Raw genomic sequence first — 23063 nt, 5'->3', positions numbered from 1 at the left:
TTAAAGAAATCACTTTATTGGAGATGTCCCAATGCATGATATGATTTTATTTTTTTTCTGGCATGGATACCAACCAGTGACTTTGACTCAGACCTCTTCTCGGTCAATAAGCCCTTTAATTCTCTGCGTCAGTCCAAAATAAATCTTTGACTTTTAATTCTTTTAAATTATTATTATTTTGTTTGTCCTCGTCTGGTGACCCTGAATCGTTAGAAAGGGATGAGAACACTTCAGTTTAACTTTTACAAAAGGAAGTCACAAAGGCACAGTATGGTTTCAGTTATGAACACACACACACACACACTGCTCTAGTAACACCACACACACACTTTCTGCACATCCTAAAGTTTAGCTTTCACTCTTGCTGTTCCTCTTCTTCTTTTTCTTTGGTGCTTGCTTCTTGGAGTCAGCATCGGAGGAAGCATCTGTTTTAGGTGTGCTGTCAGAAGGTGGAGCAGACCCTGAAGGTTCTTGTTCAGCTGGATGTTGCTTCTCACTCTCCTTCTCCACTGGGACCTCCTCCAGGATCTCTGGGGCTGATACAACAGGCTCGATCTTCTCATCAGGTTTCACTTGTTGCACCTCTCCAACCTCTCCAGCTTGTGTCTGTACCTTGGCCTCTTCTAGTTGTGGAGTTGTCTTCTCCTCAGGTGTTGGAGCTTCCGATGTGAGCACGTCTGTATTCTGAACCTGCTCAACTTTCACCTCTTCCACCAGCTCAGGGACTGGAACCAGATCCTCTTTGACCTGAGTTTTGGTTTTGAAGTGGACAAATGCTGAAGCAACCATATCCTCTTCAGGGTCTTCCTCTTTACTCTCCTCCTCTTCGTGGTCATTGGGTGTGGCCAACAGGGAGGCGGCAAACTCCTGCAGCTTGGCCTGCTCCTCCTTCAGACGGGCCATGTCCTCCGTCAGGACCGGGTCCTTCTCCTCGATCTCCAGGACCTCCTCAGAGGTCAGGAGGGCAGGCTGACCAGCATCCTTAGGCTCAGGGTTGGTGTCAACTTTAGAGCTGCCAAAGACCTTGAACGGGATCTCGGTGTTAGAGCGACGGACGTCTTTGATTTTGTCATAAAGGATTTTCCTCTCTTCCTGCAGGGCGCGGCACAGCTTCTCCAGCTTCTGAATTTTCAGGACAAACAAGTCGTACTCTTTGCTTTTCTCTGTTCTCTGGAAGAAGAGGAGGAGGAGGGGAGGAGAAAATCAGAGACAAAGAAAGTGAGATCAGAGTCATTCATAAATGAAAAAAAATGCTTGGTTTGCTGATGCTCTGTCATCATCCTAACTGGCACAAAAACCTTAATCCAAGTCCCAAATTATGTTGCTTGGTTTTATTTCAGAAACAGGAGCTGTATCTCCTTTGAAACCAGAAAGAAACTACTTTCTTCAACCTTTTTACTTTTTCTCAGCTGGTCAGTGAGTGACCAGCCAAGGCTCGGTCTTTGGTAACTGTTCATCTATAAAGCCAAGCTAGCTGTGCTGCTTGATTGCTCAGGAAGCTGGTGTTGAGAGCTATAGCTTGAGATCGCAACATGTTACATGTTGTCCTATTGTCTATACCACGTGTCAGGGCTGAATTGGGTAAAAATGCTCCTCTTACTTGGACCAGCATTCAAAAGGAGGTTGGGAGTCTTATTCCGCTGCAGTCTGATTTTAAAGTTCTTATAACCTCAATTATAAATACATGAACTGGTGCTTGTCTTTGTCTGTAGGGATGGGTCCGGTTCAGGTTTTATAAAAACATAGAAACTTTGTTCAAAAAGCCTTTTTATTTTTAAGGCATTTTGTGAACTTGAACAGAATATTAATTTAAATAATAATAAAAACACAACTAAGACTGAGAAATAAATGAACCAGTATAAAATAAACTGATATAATGATCCTAATAAAACCGGTGTCGTGGGATCTGTCAGGCATCAAAGACACTACATCTCTGGTCTTTTAATAAAATGCTATGCGTGGTCAGATGTTGAATCTAATTCCAGGTGTTTCCTCCTTGTTGCAGGTTGACCAGTCTGCATCTTTTGGTCTTTTGACATTTTGAAGGTTCACTTCCAACCATGCAGGAGAAAAACTGACGCGAAGGAGGCTAAGCTAATTAAAAACTCACTGGCACCAAATGAAGCACCCAGTCTGGTTAGTACCGTTAGCATGAGACCTGTTAGCATCATGGTACCCAGTATCTGTACCCATTATTTTGGACCCATGAAGACCTCCATTCTCAGTAGAGAATTTAATTTGGTTTCCACAGATTTAGAATCAACACCTTTACTAGGGCCCTGCTAACGTCACAGTCTAATTCCAAGTGTCAATATAACAAAACAACAGTGACTAATTCATGGATTTTTGTGAATCAGTTATTAAATGGAGTCTGACCACTGTCTAACATGCAGGGCTAAAATACGAAATACATTAATGTAATGTTCACTGTGCTTAATGATGTCTTCAAGCCTCTGTATTATTGAGTGTTTAACCTTGTACTGTTTATTCTGAGCGTCTTACCTCCTGAATCATGTCAGTCAGAGCCTTGTTGCAGTTCTCAAACCTCGTCTTCCACAGATTAGACTCTTTCTCCATCTTCTTCATTTTGTCGGACATCTGGAAGAGATGAGAGAAAGTCTGAAATCTCCTTCTGACATTTCCAAAACACTGAAAGGTTAAAATTTATCCGTCAAAACTGGGCGCCTTGAGATAAATCATCTTTCATCCGATAATTAAACAGTCATCGTCATTCACACCAACCAGCCTCCACACAGTCATCACCACCTACGTTATCCATCTCCTTCTTGAATCGGACGTAGATTTCATTGCTTTTGGCCAGTGTTGCCTGAAACTCATCAAACTTTTGAGCGTAGAGGGCCAGCTGTGGATAGAGAGACAAAGGAATCAGACTCAAGGGTTTTTAGATGGACGTCAGTAAAAAGCTGAACATTTATTTTCTGCTGCTGCCGTCACACTTTCTCTCAGAAGATCAAGAAGAACGATAAAATGGATTCTGTCCCTGTTTCACTGTTGTCAAGGCTGAACTTCCAGTAAAGTTTTAAATGTATTGAATAATATTAATAACTCAGCTTCATACAAAGGATTTTAAAAGAGAGTCAGTCGCATTCACTTAAATCTCTGACTGACTCACTGACTTCCTTCCTTCCTTCCTTCCTTCCTGAACACTGTAGATCATGAACTAGGGACACAACTCTTCTGTCTTCTGACCTTCAGGCAAAATTCAAATAATGACAAACATGATGTAATCTTAAAAGGAAAAAAAAAATCATGTGTAATTTCTGAGGAAAAGTCATTTCAACCTCATTTCAAGCAGATAAATGACAAACTGCAGGGACTTCAGGTCTCACTAACTCATTTCACTTGTGGCATTTTGTTCCTGTTTCATGAAAGTGGAATTACACACATAAAGAAGACAGCAGCTCAAATTTAAACCAACAGGCTGAACTAACAAACTAACTAATCCTTCTGGTGGATGGGGTTTGTTTGGATTAGGCCGTGTTTCATTAGTTATTAAGTACGAGCATTAGAAGGTATTTTTAGTAGTTCCCGATAGTGTTTCTGTCTGGTACCAGGTGAGCTGAGGCCTGCTGCCTGTCCTGATCTGATCAACATGTTAGTTTTGTCAGTGAATATTCACCTGTGCCTGCATCACAGTCCCCTGCTCTCTGTAACTCTGAGACTGCAGTTTCCACTCAGCAGCCTGAACCAGTAACTGGTTAGAAGAGAACAGACAGAGGCTCATTACAGGCGTTTCTTTACCTTCTTCTTCATGGCCAGCTCCTGCTCCTTCATAGCGAAGCATTTCTTTGTTTTGTCAATAGCCTCCCTAAGCAACTAAGGTGACAGAGACAATAAACAGTCAATCTGAGTGGACTTCACACAGGAATGAGACAGATAACCAAAGGTGTATTAATTGCAGAAGCTTACAGCATGACAATGACATTTACATCAAATATGAACTTAGAATTTGGACTAAACTAAACATTTGAGATACAATGCAATAAATACAACATTCAGATTCAGATTCCATTAAATATCAATAACAGCAGAGGACACATGTGACCTATCAACCACATTTCTTACATTGTCTCGCTGTGAAAACTAAATCAGAACACATCTTGTCTGTCATTTGTTTTATCTTTAGAACAGTAGAGGACAAATGTGACCTGTGATCTATAAACAGACGTATAATACCACTCCTTCCATTTGTTGGCGTGTGGAACATAGTTCAAGGGTTGATGACTTCAGTCTCCAGTCATGCAGATAGAAGTCATAAACTCTTTTTAAACTCATGCAGACGATCAGAGTAATCTTCTACAAAAGGTTTAGGGTGCGTCCTATAATTACATGGCCTATGCTCTCTGGACATCAAACTGATTCAGGTCCCGAGAGTCAGAACTGATCTGAGCAGAAAGGTTTTTAAATTTTCTGTCCTGTCCACCTCGAATGATGCAGGAAGACTCGAAATTGACACGTTGTATTTAAGACAATTATAAAAGACAGAGAAATAAGCTCGATTGGATCGTGTCTGCGCAGTGTAATCAAATAACCCCATTCTTTCTGTAGTGTGTCTGTATTTTATTTAGAAACTGTTTTGTTTTCTGTGCTGCCATCTTGGACTGGTCACTCTGGAAAAATAGGTTTTCTATCTCAATGACATTTACCTGGTTAAATAAAGGACATATATTGTCTAGAAGAGGTTTGAGGTTAGGGCTAGGGCTAGGGCTAGGGCTAAGTCTAGGCCTAGGTCTAGGGCTAAGTCTAGCTCTAGGGTTGTGTGACATGAAGACACTGACATCTACAGTTTGTTGGCATCTGGAACATCTGGAGACATTGTGAATGACACATACAGTACATACCAATCCATCCCTCCACTGTATGATCCAAACTGAAATTTCTTCATCATTGATGTTTAATTTTTATAAATATGTAAATAAAAATCCCCGAAGACTCAGAGAAGCAGGCGGGAGGATCCTCATTGATAGTTGACGGTTTTGCTGCTGACGTCTCAGCTCATTCATACTCACATATTCCTTCTCTCTCTTGTGTTTCTCCTCTGCCTCAGCCAGCAGAGCGTTGGCCTGCTGCAGTTTGGCTTCGGTCAGTTTGTTCTGGAGGTCGCGATGTTTGTTGATTTTCTCCAAACTCTGAAGATAGAAGAGACAGAGAACATCTTTTAAAAGGAAGGAGCTCAAGCTGGTTCTTTCAGTGTTCATCAATCACACTTGATTGAAACTACTCCAATATTCCATGTAATCCAAAGTATTAAATAAAGACTCGATTAAACTTTCTATAACTTTAATACCAAGTTGTTCAGTGAGATGCTGAGAAATAATCTGCCAGCGACCTTTTCCCTAATGGTCAGTTGCCGTTCTTCTTTTGACGCTCTCTTACCTCCTCCCTCTTCTCACACTGGCTCATGAGGCTCTCCAGTTTGTCGGTCAGGCTGCTGTTTTCGTGGCACAGTTTGTCGTTTCGGGTGCTGTGCTGCTCAATCTGAATCTGGATCTCATTCAACATGTCCTGAAAGTGGCTGGTGATCTCCCTCCTCTTCTCCTCGTCCTCCCTGCAGCGCTGAAGAGTCTCCTCCTGGAGGGGGGAGAGGATGTTTGGAAGTTTGCAAGGCATCACTGCTAACCACCACACCACTGTGACGCCCTCCTTCTAACAGTGACTTTAAATTTTTGACAGCAAATTTTGTAAAAGAAATCACAAATGTAATGAGCCAAAAGCTCAAGCCTTTAAATGCTGCATTTGTTGGGAAGCAACTGCTAACAGCATCGTGCTGTGAGGCTGCACGGTCAGGGGGACTGGTCAGAACTGATGGAAAAGGGGTGAATGCAGCCAAATACAAAGAGGTCTTCGAAGGGACATGAACCTGGGACGATTATTCACCTTTTCTTCCATAACTCTGGATTCCTTCAGGTCAAGTGTCTTAGACCTTTGTTAGACCCTGCACCCCCCCCCCCCTCACCTCTTCCCTCCGTCCATACATACCCTCAGCATGTTGTAGTGTGACTGCAGGTCTCTGCACAGACTCTCCAGTTCACCACGAGCTGCGACTCCGCTGCGACGCTCGGCCTGAAGCTGCTGCCGTTCCTCCAGCAGGATGGACATCTTCTGCTGCAGAGCACAGAGCTTCTGTGCATCACAGCGTCGCATCGCCGCCTTCAAACACAAACAGGGGGAAGATCAGAAGCTTTGTATTCGTTCTTGTTACGGCTCCTATAGTACATGATGTAGTTAAGTCCGCCCTTCTTATCAGCTACAAATTGAAATTACAAATCTATCAAATTAATTTGGAGATGTTTTAATTTGACTTTTAGCAGTGTACTACTTCTAACAATCAGTCTATAATTTTATTCACATGTTCACGAGAATCAAATAAACGTGCATGTATAAAATAAAAGTCGTCCTTAGGTGTTTTTACTGGTATTCCTTCTGGTCAATGTTCTATAGTTTTAATCAGATGAAACAAACAAAAATATGTACTTAATAGTATAAGTCTTCTTTTAGTTAAGCCATCTACCAGACTTTGTGCTGACAAGGTGTCCTTCAGTCTTCAGTGGTTCGTACTCACTCATTCCTTTTTTCTCTAGTAATTCTGCAAGACTGACAGAGGCTTTCTCACCAGTTCAGCATACTTCTTGACAAGATCGTCCAGTTTTTCCTCTGGGGATGAGAGCTTGCTCAGGCTTTGCATGATGAGAGAGACCTCTGTGGAGACGGAGATGGTTTTCAGACTGCCTCAGTTCGACTTTCAGGAGATGAGTGAAAATCTGCTCGTGTTTTGAGTCGATTTAATGCAGAAATGTAGAAAGTTCTGAGGGGGCCACCATGTGTACACTGCAGTGGATTTTGGCAGACTCTATTGCACAGTACTTTTAATAATACAGGATAAATATTCAAATTGTCTCATCAGTTTACACATATTTTTTTTGATTGCAAATGTGGTCAGATAAATCACAAATCTGATCAAAACATTGAATTTTTCAGTCAGACTTTAAATACTGTCTATGATGGTAAGCAGCTGCTAACCTGCTAGCTGTGCTCGATATGAAATGCAACTCTATCAAAGGGTCCGAGTAATAAGTGCTGATAAAATAATAGTCTTGTAGTGAAAACTCAGACTGCAGATAACAGGCTGTTAGGGTTCTGGTTATGACTTTATTTACATGTTTTGACTGTATCCAGTCCTGGCAACAGACATAGCAATAACAACAACTTGTTGCCCTCACCTGTGTCCATGGCAACTGTGATGTCACCTTTTGCCTCCTCCTTGATCTTTTCCACATCGGCCTCTACAACACCCTGTTACATCCAAAACAACACAAACATTTTAATTTCAATTATTTCGTTTGTGTGTACAAACAAACACATCAACAACAGCAGGGAATGGATTGACCCACCTGTTTGTCCAGGAGACTGGACGCAGACCCGTAGGTCCTGATGATGTCCTCCAGACGTCGGCTGAACTCCTTCATGGGGTCAAAGACGTCGGAGGAGGCTGCAGCCGCCACCTCCACCGCCTCAGAGCTCTGAGGTTCCAGGGCGGAGGACGATTTGTTGGGCTGGGGGGGCACCAACACCTCAGCTGCTTTCACCGAACTCTCCATCATCAGTTAGCTGAACAAATGCAAAACACAACTGTAACATCTGACGCTTCAGCTGGTTTATTTGACTCAGATTGCGGTTTCATTGTAGATGAAGCTCAGCTGGAGCTGGTTTCTGAAACCCGGCCTCCTGCACCTGGTTCTAGATCCAACTCATTTCCCAACAACTTTTTGCAAATTTAGTGAACTTTTTGATATTTTGAGTTTGGAAAAATCTGTTTTAGGAATTTTAGTGTATGCTAACAAAAAAAAAAAAAAAAAAAAAAAAAAGTAGCCTAAAATTAAAAAACAACAACAAACAACAACAAAAAAGAACAGTTTAATGTCAGAAAGAACAGCATATTAACCACATCATAATTCATTAAAATAATAAAATAATTTATAGTTTTGATTTGAATAAATTAATCTACTCTATTTTATTAATTTAGACCTTTTTTTTTGCTTGTTTTGAAATTACAGTCTGCTTCAAATAATTACTTAACACTGGTAGTTTCCCTTCAATCTGAACCAACCAGTATTACCCCTTTTTATTGAAATGAATGACATGAGCATTTATCCGTAAAGATCTGGAAAATCCTTGATGTCAGTGAACACAACATGAGCTCCAAAATCTTGAAATGAGGATTCATGACACACTGAAGGGGAAACAGATGAGGATCTTTTCTCTAATCTTAAATGTTCACACACTTTCAGTGAAAAGATCAGGTGGCATTGAATGCACCACCTCATGTCATCTAATACAGAAACAAATCTTAAAAATCTTAAAATAATCGAGACTGTGGTGCGACAACTTGCTTTAAATCTACTTGTTTGACGTTAACTGAGATGACTGTGAGGATTCTGGAGGTTTAAAGAGGATCTGTTAACACCTCATATTACTAAGTCATCTGAGCTGGAAGCTGGTAGCAGGTGAGGTCCAGATCAGAGTTCTCCTGAGATTATTGGGGCCATAAATTTGGGGATAAATCAAATAGACTCCTGTAGTCTAAGCCTGACATTGTTGCTGAACAAAAGAGTTTCGTATGTACTGGATGAGCTGTAGTGAGTGAAAACACATTGTGTCTCCAGTATTTGTGGTTCAGTTTTCTTCACATGAACACTTCTTCAGTTTTAATATAACAAAGTTTGCTTTTAGAATCTTTATCTTATCTTAACTCCCTGAGACCCAAAATTTTTTAAAAGATATTTTGGATTAGTAGAAGCTACGAATTATAAGAATTTAGCATCATCTTTGAACAGGAAGTAGTGTGGACACTAAACAAGTATTTGCTAATTAGTGACGTTGTAGTTCATTTCTATCATTGTTAAATTGTATCTAACTAGAAAAGTTACTAAGCATAAATAAACAAGTTTTAACCGTAAAACTTGATGAGGTTTTGTACCTTGTTCACTTTTGTCCAGTGATCAGCTGTAGAATGAAAGTATTGACCCTTTGCTACCTCTAGATTTCAGACAACATATATAAATGAAGCACAATAATCTGCCACAAACCTAAAACTTAATGTCCCCATAAGAGGACGCCAGGTCTCAGTAAGTTAAAGAAATGAAGATGAATTCCAAACAAATGCTTGGGTCTCCAGAGGTTATGTTTCTGTTAGTAGAATAATTAAAACTGATTAAAATTCTCTGGAATCTTTATCCATCTCACACTTCTCCCAGTTTAGTGTTAATTAAATGCAAGAAAATATTTAAAACAATATATTTGGTTTATCTGAGAAAGGTAACATGTAATAAAACAGTCCAAAGAACAGACTGACTGAATCGAGGACTTGTGTGTTTCTGCATTCCTGTGGAATTAATGGAACTCTGACGCACACAGTGTGTGTTTGTGTGTGTGTGTGTTGTGATATGCTCAACGTGTCCAGTGTCTGTTTATCCTCTCAGCTCTGTTGAAACTCGGCCTCTGTATCTGTCAGGTTAAAATTAGCCGTGTGAGCCGGCCACCCCCCACTCTGCAGCGCACACACAAACACCTGTTGTAGTGTCATCTATTCTGAGAGCGTCCAAATACGGTGTGACTGCCTGTTACTGCCTGAGACACATGTATGCAACATAGGCCCCGTTCAGACCAGGCCTCAACATCCATACAACATCAACCTGGTCTCACCTGGTCCACCCTGAAGTTCCCTGTGTTCACTAAAATGTGTCTCCATGAATTTGTCCCCAGCCAGAACTGGAGATCTGAGTTCAGTTTGTGTATAAATAAGCAGCAGCGCCACCACGTGGTCAGGAGAAAATTCAGATTATAACTGAACCTTGGAAGCTTCCATAGATCATAATTTGTCTAATAATAGTGGAAGATAAAAACACCACCACTGAGGAACTTAAATACACTCGTGTCCTTATGCATCAACATGATCACATCAGTGATGAATCCTCCTCATATTCAATCATCTCCTGAGTGGATTCTAGTTCAGATGGTTTTAAACTTTGGTTTTAAAAGTCTCATCACTGATGAACAGACGTCACTTACTCAGGTTAATTTCTACCAGTGGATGAATGGATGAGTTCAGCTCCTCTTCTGGTCAGTAGGTGGTTTTTAACGGGACCAGGACTCATTAAAGTGGGTTCACGCTAACCAAATGTCACATGGGTCCCAGACCACCTTCACATGTGGACTGACACCTGGACTCTAGAGACCAGATCAGTCAAACGTGTCCTTGGTGGGTTCACCTGTATTGAACACTTTGCCCAGGACGGATGTTAAAGTGATGTCTGAACGTGGCCTCATGCAGGATGGACATTCAGTCAGAGAATGTGTTTCTCTTTTCATCTGCTTCCTGTCATTTACCTCCTTCTGCCATGACAACCCCTAAAACAAATTAGGCTCCGCCCGCTTCTGTTACGCAACCAATCCCGAACCCTCCAACTGAAAAACAAGCTGTTGACCACAACTAAATAAACACCTTGTTGTGATATTTTTATTTGATGAATATGTTCTTCACACACGTGTTTAAAAACCGAACGTCAACCAACCAGAACACATTTCCATGATTTCAATTCAAGATTCTAGATGTTTAAAAAAAAACAGCAGTTTGGACCACACAGTACCGAACAAATCAAAGAAATGTGTTTAAAAAGTTCTGAAATTCTCAGACAAAACATTACCTCTAAATCATCATGAGTTTGGGAGTTTATGTGTTTTTAAGAGACGTCTGAACCATGAAAATCCTTTAAAATAATCCATCAAACCATCATCAACTAAACGTTTTACTCCTGTGTCAACTGAGATGTTGTAGTTAAAAAGCAGAAAGTGGAATCAAGACAAAATTGTCAAAACACAAACCAAAGTCTGAAATCCTCAAGTTTTTCAAACTGAAATATGAATAAAAGTGGAGCAAGTGAAGCTTAAGAGGAGAAATACATTTACAGAAAGAAGCTGAAAGAAAACGTGAAAACCTTTGACAGCATTGTCTTATTGTCATGTCGTGTCTGAAAGATTTAAAATCTCAAATTAGCTCAGATCAACAGTGACGCAGCAACACCGAGGCAGCCATGATGGATTCTCTTCAGATCTTTTTCCTTTAAGGTGCACACTAAACCATATTATTCCACTCTGTTGCTTTACTTTTAATGAGCTTTTTTAAAAATGATTAACTTGATCCTGTTGGTGCATCAAACATGAAAACATGAAGACTTGTTTCTTGTATTTTTAGTTTTCCAAATAACCAACGGTTATACAAATCAAAGATGAGTAAAGTGAATTGTTTAGAGGTGGAGATTAAAGAAAGGAGTCTTACCAGGACCGGTGAAGTGAAGGAGAGGAGGTGAAGAAGAGAGAAGGACAGGAGAGAAGTGGAGGAGGAGGAGGAGGAGGAGGAGACCTGCTGACGGGACAAATGACAGCTGACCCCCAAAATAACCTGAGAGGCTCAACTCAGGGACACATGAGTGACTCTGAATAAAAGGGGGGGGGGTCCCTCTAAGAATTTATAAGAAGCTGGTATTTGGTTTTATCTGGTCTATTACATTTACTAGTTTTATATGCTGTTAACTGTGAAATGATGGAAATGTCTGTCAGCTTATGGGCTCAAACCAGGAAGCAGTAGGTTTTGTTAGTGGGTGTTTACATAGGCATCAGGATTCTTCTAATATTTAGACTCAAACACCCTCAGTCAGATCAGACTGATACATCAGGTAAAGAGGTCAAATCCATCGTTTCTGAGGAAGCAAAACATCCAGTTGTTCAAACTAGTTTTGGAAAAAAAAGATGAACAACGTAAATGTTGATGAATCCACTCAACAACCAAAGACACTGCTCTCTGTCCACAAAGAACATTTGGGACAATGTTTAGTGGACAGATGAGACCAGAGTAGAATAGTTTGGTTTAAATGTTTGGGCATCGTCATGTTTGGAGATGAACCAACACTGCATTCCAGCATCAGAACCTCATCCCTCCATGACACATGGGGGCGCTAATGTCCTTACCCACTGTATGCCACAACCACTGATGTCCCTAAGAAACTTCAGAGTCTCTTTTCACTATTTTTTATTAATATTATAATAATAATATAATACCTATACCGGTATTGGCAAGGCCAGTCTGTTGTTGGCGTAATAAAGACCCTCAAGAACATTCCTCCTTTGTCTGTTCTCCTTCCATCTTATGCATCTCAAGCAACTTTACAGTAAGTAGAAAAAAAAAATGCAACGAGTAATATTACTAGTCACTTTCTCCACAGAGTAATAAAGTAATGTAAGGCATTACTATTTTTCAGAGTAATATGTAATGTGTAATATATTACTTTTTTAAGTAATGAGCCCCAACACTGATCACAAATATAATTGTTCATATTGACACGTGCAACACTCTGAGTTTACAAAGGCCGATGTTATTGGTCTGTTTGATTTCCTTATCAACAGCAGAAAATCCGTTTTCATCTCCACACGTCGTCCTGTGGGTCAGAGCGTTTCAGCTACATTCTTCTTACCTTAAATGTAGACATGACCTGCCTCTTTACCGTCGATATTCACAATTATTCAGCTAGAAAAAGAATGATCTCCATCTTCCATTCTGCCGTATATCCAAACACCAAAGTTGCCTCATTTTTGAAGGTCCCAAACTTTGGAATATCCTGTCATTAAAGTATCACCCCTCCTTAGCAGTCTTAAGTCCAGCTTAAAACGTTTCTTGTTATGTCCTGAGCTCTGGGGTTCACTTTTCCCACGTTTTCTACTTCTGTTGACTTTCTTCTTCTATACTTCTCCTTATTATTCTTTTTTTCATGTTTTTAATTCCTGTCTCAGAAGTGTATTTTAGCTCATCATTCTTGTTTTTCCCCACCCTCTGATGAACCATTAATGTTTATTCTTAGATGGGAGAGGAACTAACATACAGCATATATCATGTATACTCATCTTATCAGCTTTCCCTAACATCATTACCCTCCAACACGCCTGTTTTGCCTTCACTCAGAAGACTCTCTGTTAACCCTAAAAATCTTGTTGATATTAAATGTAACACTAGCTCCCCCTTAAGGTATGATCTCACTACTGCACAGCCTCTTCCTATTCCTGTCCATATCATCAGCAAGCACCACTATTCCAGCAGCTCACCTCTCCCTCTTCTGCTAAAGTGTTTTGTACAACAACGTGATTTCATCCACTAATATTCTGTGGAAATATGTTACTGGAGCTGGCTATACAGCACATACGGGCCTCCCCACCAGTGAAATTTATCCTAATAAATGCCAGGTCTCTATCAAACAATAATCATTAATTTCACCACAGAAGTGAGACTGGTCCCGTGTAGTCGTCTTCTCTTCCACAGCATTTAGCTACGCTGCCTGGCGACTTCCCATGATGCCCTGAGAACGTCTGCTCTGCTCTCCTCTCTCTCTATATTTATGCTTTCGTATGTTACTATGGCACGTCATCAACTGTGTTTCTATTTCTACCTCACCCAGGTGTGTGTGGCTATTTCTATCAAGGCCAAAATGATCTGTGTCTGTCATTGTTCTGACCTTTATCAGATACAGAGAAAATCAAATATTACATTTGACTGGAAACTGGCAGAGATCTGAGTTTACCTACAAGTTTTTTGTGTTCATATTTGTTGATAAAATGTTGCAGGGGATGTTCTCTCTATTCGTAATTAAAAGTCCCACAGATGAGGCACAGATGCACCCAGTCTACAGCTCTTTTAGTTGTGACTAGTTGTTGATTTCCAACAAGGCCGTCTCTCTCTGTAACCTTATCCAGGGCAGGACGTACTGTATAAGAGTGAATGTAACCTTACTATTGTCAGTCGATTCTGTACTTGCTCCAGTGCATGTATCAACTCCTTGCTGCGAGTAAAACATACAAATGAGATGCCACCAAGGCTAGGTAAACCACACACACCCATCCCAAGTTTTTAATGCACCTCACCTTAGGGGTCCACCCAGGATCGGTCAGGGTCAGGGCAGGCTGCAGGACAGTAGTGTGCTGCAGTCCTCTGACCCACCTGACCCTCCTGTTTGCCCCCTGTCTTAATGCACCACACCACATCCCGGGTCACAGGGTCACGGTGTAGGGGCTTGTTTCCTCATCAGGGACTGAGGAAGCACAGTAATAGGGACACTGTCACTTTTCATTATCCCTTGGCAGGGCTTGGGGGGCCTGGTCCTCCGCTAGCAGGGGGATCTTGGGCTGGCGGTCTGTGGCCCCACAGCGGTTGGTAGGGGTACCTACCTAGGTTCTCTGGTGTCCTCTTGGCCTGGCTTTGTCTCCTGGTGCTGCGTGGCGACGGGTTCATGGCGGCTTCCTTGGGTACCCGGTTGTTCCGGTATCGACTGGTTCGGGTGGTGGCTTGGTGCTTCCCCTCTCCCTTTGATGGGGGGCTGGGGTCTCTCCCTGGCGGGTGGGGTTCCCTCTTCCCGTGGTCTCCCTGGCCTGGGTGCGCCAGGGGCATGGGGCCCCTCGCTTGGCCCCCCTGCTCGGATGGCCCGTCCCTGGTTTGGCGCTTGGCTGGTGCCCGTCTGCGGGGGCTTTGCTGGGCTCCTGGGGGAGTCCTCTCGGCTGGAGAGGTATCCATGGCTGCCCTGCGGGCGGGGGGTGGGGTCTTTGGGGGGGGTGTTGGCGGCGGTGGGTGGACGGGCTGCAGTGGCTGGGGGGTGTGGGGGGTATGGGGGGCTGCTCTGGCCTGCACCGACTTGTGCTCGCTTGGTCGGTCTGGGGGTGTTGGTCGTCGCTGGCCATCTGCGCTGGGGTTTGGCTTGCCCCGTGGCTACGGTGGTTCTCTGGTCCTGTCACCCATGCGCCCCACACTGGGGTGGAAGTTCTCGGGCGCTGGGGCTTCTGACCCTGGTAATGGTCTCACTCATATTTAGGGAATGCCCACATGCATGTGTGTTGTCACCTGCCAGCCCGTGCTGGATCACATCAAAAAGAATTGATGAGTCCCGGCTATTAAGGGCTGGATTATTGTTTTCACTCTATCACTACGTGCCCTATGGCAGACTTCTCTCCTTCCATTGGGACACCCTTACCCCCCTGGACTCTCTCATCTCTCCAGAGATGACTGTACCCAGTCATACCTGAGTGAGGTGACTTGGGAAGCACAGAACCCTGCACTCCACTAGTTCCTACTAGCACCACATGTATCTCCTCCACTGTCCATCCTTCTACATCTTTTCTTTCCTTTGTTCCCCCCCTCTATTCACTGTGGTGTAGCACTGCCCTCCCTGCCACACAAGGTCACTACACTCAATAAAGATCAACAGGACAGTTCTCAGGGAGGGCTGGTGATGGTCACACTCACGCACTGAAGTAATAAAGCTTTCAGCTGCAAGAATATAACTGCATCAACCTCATATAATGTTGACACCCTGTGGTGTTCAACTATGCAGACAAATGCAGACAAAAAAAAAACAAAAAAACAAAAAAAAACAAATGAGATGAGATCTCTGTAATTCTTAATAAAATAATTCCTGCAACAATGTTATTGGATCATGTGCATCAACCTCTTGAAACTGAACTGAGCCCTGTCCTTAAATCAGTTTGTTTTTGATGAACAGAATTCAATCCATCCTGCCCAGTTTATGGAGCAGATAGAAGAGGAGGAGGAGTGTGTGAGAGTCATGTAATCAGAATAAATTAAATAAATGCCAAAGCATCATCATTTCTTCTTTTTAAAAATTCTTTATCAGATTAAAAACTCTAAAATGTTTCTTTAATTGACTTGGTCTGAAGGTGTTGTCACATCCTCATAACTTCATAGTCTAAAAATACATCAGGGTGAGATCAAAACCAGTTTAACTGTTGTTACAGCCAGACCTGAGAAATCACACCTCTGATGGTGGTGTTCTTATATCCGTCTCCTAGATGCTGAAAAATGGGCCACTTCAAGAACCAAAACTTTGCAGTTTGGTCTATATGTGCTGAGAGAGCAGACGGAGCTCTAAATTTGAGGTGTTGATAACAAAGAAAAAGTCATTTAAAAAGCATCTATGTACTGGTTACATGAGACAAACAACCAAAGAGGAGTTATTTGTAGGAACCTTAAACAAATTGAAAAAGTGTGGGATATCACTGTACAAGCTGTATATAAATACAGTCGTACATGTATTCCCTGATCAGTGCAATATGCCAAACATGACAGAGGACCAATTCACCTATGAGCTTCCATTAATGATCATAACAATAAAATTTGATTTGTTTGATTGAAAAATCCTAAAAAACAAAAATCTCTGCCCTCCGGAGATCAGTCTTTATGGGAGTATACCGAAACATTGTGCTGTTTTTGAGCTGAATCTTCTACAATGATACAGTCTGTCAGGCCATCGAGTGACAAAATCAGAATGTAACAGACAAATATATCGATTGAAAAATCAGGGTCGAAGCAGCATTCCTGTTCACATCAAAGCCGTGTCGAGCCGATAAAAACCCGGGCCGATTAGTGAAAATGCTCGATTTGAAAGGGGCCTAATTGTAGCACAAATCATGTAGAATTTCAATCGATCCAAACATAGGAATACACCAGGTAAAGAGGTCGAATCCATTGTTTATGAGGAAGCTCATTGGAGGAAGCAAAACATCCAGTTGTTCAAACAAGTGTTGGAAAAAAAGATGAACAACGTTAATGTTGATGAATCCACTCAACAACCAAAGACACTGCTCTCTGTCCACAAAGAACATTTGGGACAATGTTTAGTGGACAGATGAGTCCAGAGTAGAATAGTTTGGTTTAAATGTTTGGGATGACAATAGTATCATCATTTCTACTTTTTAAAATTCTTTATCAGATTAAAAACTCTAAAATGTTTCTTTAATTGACTTGGTCTGAAGGCGTTGTCACATCCTCATAACTTCATAGTCTAAAAATACATCAGGGTGAGATCAAAACCAGTTTAACTGGTGTTACAACCAGACCTGAGAAATCACACCTCTGATGGTGGTGTTCTTATATCCGTAAGTCCAAAGTGTACAACATGATCTGTAAAACATGATGCCGGCAGTGGGATTTATAAGCATGGTTTCCAATGGCAGCCTGGTGCAAATGTGGATCTGGTCTAAAAGAAGATGATGATATGATTTTAAAATACTTTAATGCACTAAAATCAGTGAATACAAAATGCAGTAAAAAAAAATCCCAGGTCGACATGCCTTAATTGTAGCACAAATCATGTAGTATTTCAGTTGATCCAAACATAGGAATAATATTTCTGGGTCAACTGTACATTTTAGCTACTTTAACTAGTTTTAAATCCATTCTCATTAAAGGCAATGGCAGTAAGCCACTATAAAATCTTTAAGTCAGTTGTGATAAATACAAGACTTATTTTAGCCTCTTTCTTTGGTTATTGCATTTGATGTTTACTTAAATATTCCCTGATATTGATGACATTAAAGAAGGCAGGCTTTTTTTTCCTTAACATCTGAAGACGTAGAGGAGTCAGGTGCTAACTCAAATGCAGATTTAATGAAGGTGTAGAGGTGGATCATTGTCTTAGAGAAAACACTGTAGGAAGGCCAAGTCCCAGCAGGAAAGTACCTATTTCCTGATCCTAGGGACTGTAAGATTTAGTTTATTTAGATGTTTTTTGGGACAAATATATCAAACATTATTTCAATATGTTTAAACAGCAAAAAACCACTGTTATGCCCCGGTCTAGGGGTTTGAGGATAGAACATAAAAGAGGCCAAGAATGCGATGTGCAACTAAGGTGACCCGTTTAATTACAACCCGAAAACAACACCAGTGACAAGTGAGCTACTTACATATATATGTACAAGTGTGGCTTCAGGGTGAACCAAGGCCAAATAAACAAACAAAACCCAGCTATCTCGCTCCAAAGAAACACTAAATAAGCCCTAAATTAAAAAGAAAGAAACACAAAGACATTATATAACCCTGACTACCTAGTCTGAATAAAAACAGGAGAAAATACGATTCAAAAAAAAAAAAAAAAAAAATGGCAGTTCACCCCTACTGCTTCGTAATGACGACAAACAAAACATTCACAAAACTTACAAAACCCACTGGCTGGTACAATGGAACACAATCTGTACAAGTTTTAATCTCCCAGAGTTCAGCACCGACCACATCAACCCCCACCCCTCCGGCTCTGGACAGATGGAGTATTTGAATCGACAGGACCTGCACTGCAGCCAATCCTGGGCGTCCATGTCATCAGGCAATCTACCAATGAGCATGAGAAGCAGGAGAACTGGCACCTGGCAAAGATCCTGACAGTATGCAGAGGTCTCACTTGTGAGCCAAAAACCTTCCAGTGAGAAAAGCGCACAGCTGTTCATAACAATAATTAAAATACAAAATGTACAACAAAATATAGCCGAAAAACATAAAAACAAACCAGATAAGGACAGAAAACTAAAGTACTACAACAGTACCTTTAAAGGCAGTGTTCACATACTTATTTCAGTTTCAGCCATTGTTTTGTGTACCTGTTAAAAATCTTAAGGTCTGTCAATGTTTTGATTTCAGATGGTAATGAGTTCCAAAGTTTCGTAGTTATTACCGAAAAGGATGACTGTCCAAATGTTATTCTAAGTTTCGCTGTTCTACTACGGTGGCCATGAAGGTCAAAACACAACAACATTTCACTAAAACATGACGTTTCACAAAAACAAAGCGACATTTCACACAAACACAACATTACACATTACAGAAAGGGTAGGGACAACCCTTCTTGTTTCTGACTGGATGGAACCTGCGCTAAAATATAAGCTGATGTGATTGGTTCTTGAAATGAAGCTTTGTGAATGATCAGCTATGTGGAACTGTACACTGTGATGTGCGCTTTGAAAGTGTGTACTGTCCACATTGTGGAAAAATGTGGTGATATGATGGCCCTCCAACACAGTTCTGAAATCTCATGGTTTCTTACTGTGTTCTGTCCATTTCTTAATGTGCGAATTGTAATGCTTATTTGACAGGTTCTGTCCAGTCAGGACAAGAAGGTTGTCCTATTCTGTAACTGCTCGCTGTTTTTCTGTAATGTTGTTTTCTTGAATGTTGTGTTTTTTGTAATGTTGTGTGTTTCTGTAATGTTGTTGTGTATTTGTAATGTTGTTTTTTGTAATGTCGTCGGGTATTTGGTAATGTTCCGTTTTCTGTTTGTCATTTTGTAATGTTGTTGTGTTTTGATTGTGTTTGGTAATTGTTGTTTTCTGTAATATGTGTTTTTTGTAATGTAGTTGATGTTTTTTGTAATTTTTTTGTAATTTGTTTTCTGTAATATGTGTTTTTGTAATGTGTGTTTCTGTAATTGTGTTTCTGTAATGTTGTTGCGTTTTTTGTAATTGTTGTGTTTTTGTAATGTTGTGTTTTTTGTAATGTTGTGTTTTTTGTAATGTTGTGTTTTTTGTGATATTGTGTTTTTTGTAATGTTGTGTGTTTCTGTAATATCGTGTTTTTTGTAATGTTGGGTTTTCTGTAATGTTGTGTTTTTTGTAATGTTGTTGTGTTTTTTGTAATGTTGTGTTTCTGTGATATTGTTGTGTTTTTTGTAGTGTTGTGTTTTCTGTGATGTTGTGTTTTTTGTAATCTTGTGTGTTTCTGTAATGTTGTGTTTTCTGTAATGTTGTGTTTTCTGTAATGTTGTGTTTTTTGTAATGTTGTGTTTTTTGTAATGTCATCAGGTCTTTTGTAATGTTGTGTTTTGTCGTGTTTTCTGTAATGTTGTGTTTTCTGTAATGTTGTGTTTTCTGTGATGTTGCATATTTTGTAATGTTGTGTTTTTTGTAATCTTGTCGTTTTTTTTGAAATGTTGTGATTTTGGAGTGTTGTTGTGTTTTTTGTAATGTCATCAGGTCTTTTGTAATGTTGTGTTTCTGTAATGTCGTTGTGTTTTCTATAATGTTGTGTTTTCTGTAATGTTGCGTATTTTGTAATGTTGCGTTTTCTGCAATGTTGTGTTTTTTGTAATGTTGTGTGTTTCTGTAATGTCGTGTTTTTTGTAATGTTGCGTTTTCTGTAATGTTGTGTTTATTGTAATGTTGTGTTTTTTGTAATGTCATCATTTTTTTTGTAATGTTGTGTTTCTGGAATGTCGTTATGTTTTCTGTAATGTTGTGTTTTTTGTAATGTTGTCTGTTTTTTATTAATGTTGTAATAAGGGGATGTCTTTGTGTTTTGACCTTCAGGGCCACCGTAGTTCTACAGTTACTACTTCTTACACTCCTAGATCTAAGTCCAGTATATTGTTTATGTACCAGTTGGCAGAATATTTCTGGGGCAACGTTGTTCACACACTTGAAAATAAGTTTTAACAATGAGAAGCCTATAAAACTGTCAAAACTTAACAGATTATATTTTCTCATATTTCGGCAGTGATGCCATCTTACGGGTTTTTGATTCATTACTTTCAGTGCCTGTTTATATAGTGACCTAATGGATGCAAGTGATGTCTGGTTAGCTTGACCCCAGATAGTGATACAGTGTAATATAAAACAAAATATCATGGCATGCACGAACTGCTGAGCTGCCTCTAGGGGTATGTATGTATTAACATCAGTTTTGACAGTTTTGCACAGGCCCTTCATATTTTGATGAAACTTCAATTGAGAATCTAAAATAACACCAGGAAATTTAAACTCATCTCCCTGATCCATTTCTATCTCATTAATTTTTATCCCAGAATTTTTGTTGGCTTTCCTCCTAATTGAAAACATGGACACTGTCTGTATGTATTCTAAAGTCAGATGATCACTTTGGAACCACTGTAACACACCAGGCATTTCTTTTGACAGTATTTCTGCTGCCATCTGAAGCGTTTTTACAGAAACATATCCAGTTGTGTCATCTGCATACATTTGGCATTTAGCTTGTTTGCAGCTGTCAGGTAAATCATTAATACATAAACTAAAAAATAAGGGGCCCAAAATTGAACCTTGTGGAATTCCCATTCGGCAATTCTGGACAGTTGACAGAGTAGCATTAAATCTAACCCGTTGCTCTCTATGCTCAAGATGAGACGGAGATGAAGCAATTATCTCGTCTGATAAATTACATGCTTTGTGCTTATTTAAGAGAATTTTGTGGTTGACACTATCAAAGTCTGTTATAAACTCTGATAATAGTGGCACCACTAAACTTCCTTCATCTAAGAATGGTTTTATAGTTTCTGGAAGTTGTTTAGCAAACTCCAGTAGTTGTGAGAACTCAGGTAAGATGGAAATTGATCTATAATTGGAGACCAGGTCAGGTGCCCCCGGCTTGTGAATGGGAGTTGCAATTGACTTTTTCTTAGAATTTTTTTTCCCGACTTTTTCTTGAAATTCATTGGCTCTGACTGGCACTAGAGAAAGAGAACTGTTGTTTTTAATTAAGTTGTCCAACTGAAAATGATCCTCGGCCTTAGAATGCCCTAATGGCATTATACTGTTACTACTCTCATCTGGATTGACCTCTTTATTATGAAAAGACAATGGGAGTTCTCTTTGTATGTCTTCTAACTTATCTGATTGGAAATATTCTGACTGTTCCTCAACCAAACTCATGAAACATGTATTAATTTCATTTGCAATTTCCACATTACTATTATTAGCTATTCCATGTATGTTCAATTCCACATTAGATTTTCTCGGACCAGGTGCTTCATTATTGAAAGACATTTGAGTATGAATATCTTTATTTAGATATGCTAAATCCCTGTCTTTCGGTGGTCTCTGTAAGTGTAAATCTGTAGTACAGCAGTTGTTTGCATGAGGAGTTTGCATAACATTATCTGAGTTAATATTCTGTAATTCATTTTTAAATTGTGTTAATCTGTTCTCGGGAATACCTGCAAACTCTGATTTACTGGAATCATTGTACAGGGGCTGTCTATTTTGTTTTTTGAAAAAAATACGTTTTAAAACCATATTGTCGTCAGGGCCTGTAATTAAATTATACATCCTTGCCACTCTTTCAGGTATATTTGTAAATATCTTTTTTTTCACTTTAGCAAGTCTCGTCCGTAAATTATGTTTTGAATCGAGTGGTTTTGGTATCTTCTCCACTAGAGAACCATCATTCAGTTCATTCAGACAGTGGAACAGATTGATGCTTCTCTCTACAGACACATTCTCACTGATCTTCTCCTTGATGTACTGGACTGTTTCCTGATTGGTCTGTGAGCTACTTCCTGTCTGTGTCAGCAGGCCTCGTAGGAGAGTCTGATTGGTCTGCAGTGAAAGACCCAGGAGGAAGCGGAGGAACAAGTCCAGGTGTCCATTTGGACTCTGTAAGGCCTTGTCCACAGCACTCTGATGGAGACGTGATAATTTAGGTTTGAATCTAAAGACTTTAGACCACAGAGATGTAGTTTGTTGTTCTTCTATCAGGTTGACATCAGAGTTGATGAAGCTCAGATGGACATGAAGAGCAGCCAGAAACTCCTGAACGCTCAGATGTACGAAGCAGAACACCTTGTCCTGGTACAGGCCTCTCTCCTCTTTAAAGATCTGTGTGAACACTCCTGAGTACACTGAGGCTGCTCTGATATCGATGCCACACTCTGTCAGGTCTGATTCATAGAAGATCAGGTTTCCTTTCAGCAGCTGTTTAAAAGCCAGTTTTCCCAGAGACTCAATCATCTTCCTGCTCTCTGGACTCCAGTGTGGATCTGTCTCAGCTCCTCCATCATACTTGACCTTCTTGACTTTGGTCTGAACCATCAGGAAGTGGATGTACATCTCAGTCAGGGTCTTGGGCAGCTCTCCTCCCTCTCTGGTTTCCAACACATCTGCAGCCCAGTCCAGAGTGAACTTCTGTGTTAAGACTGTTTTCCCAATGCCAGCCACTCCCTTTGTCATCACTCTTCTGATTGGTCCATGTCTTCCAGGTGAGGCTTTAAAGAGGTCTTCTTGTCTGATGCTCGTTACTGGTCTGTGTGGTTTCCTGGATGTTGTTTCCATCCGTCTGACCTCATGTTCATCATTGACCTCTGCAGTCCCTTTAGATTTGACATTTTTTTGGAAGGCAATCTCTGAAAGAATAAAACAAAGATAAAATATGTGAC

General features: G+C 40.5%; 1 protein-coding gene across 2 annotated transcripts; it reads right to left on the bottom strand.

Annotated features, from left to right (window-relative positions):
- On the bottom strand, positions 1–11461 carry txlnba (taxilin beta a). Of its 2 annotated transcripts, none has more exons than XM_047573286.1 (11): positions 11357–11461; positions 7413–7629; positions 7242–7314; positions 6635–6720; positions 6001–6171; positions 5398–5592; positions 5031–5150; positions 3763–3837; positions 2771–2863; positions 2503–2598; positions 1–1170 (listed from the first exon to the last, which is right to left on the bottom strand). In XM_047573286.1, the coding sequence occupies exons 2-11, from the start codon at positions 7620–7622 to the stop codon at positions 349–351; spliced, it is 1941 nt and encodes a 646-aa protein (XP_047429242.1). In that variant the 5' UTR covers positions 7623–7629; positions 11357–11461; the 3' UTR covers positions 1–348. The 2 variants fall into 2 exon arrangements, with proteins under 2 accessions (XP_047429242.1, XP_047429243.1); XM_047573287.1 differs by lacking the exon at positions 3763–3837 and adding an exon at positions 3641–3715.
- Positions 11462–23063: the final 11602 nt, after the last annotated feature.

The sequence above is a fragment of the Mugil cephalus genome, chromosome 21 (assembly GCF_022458985.1).
Source record: "Mugil cephalus isolate CIBA_MC_2020 chromosome 21, CIBA_Mcephalus_1.1, whole genome shotgun sequence".
Classification (NCBI taxonomy): Eukaryota; Metazoa; Chordata; class Actinopteri; order Mugiliformes; family Mugilidae; genus Mugil; species Mugil cephalus.
The sequence above is the reverse complement of the archived record's forward strand: the minus strand, read 5'-3'. Positions and strand labels throughout refer to the sequence as shown.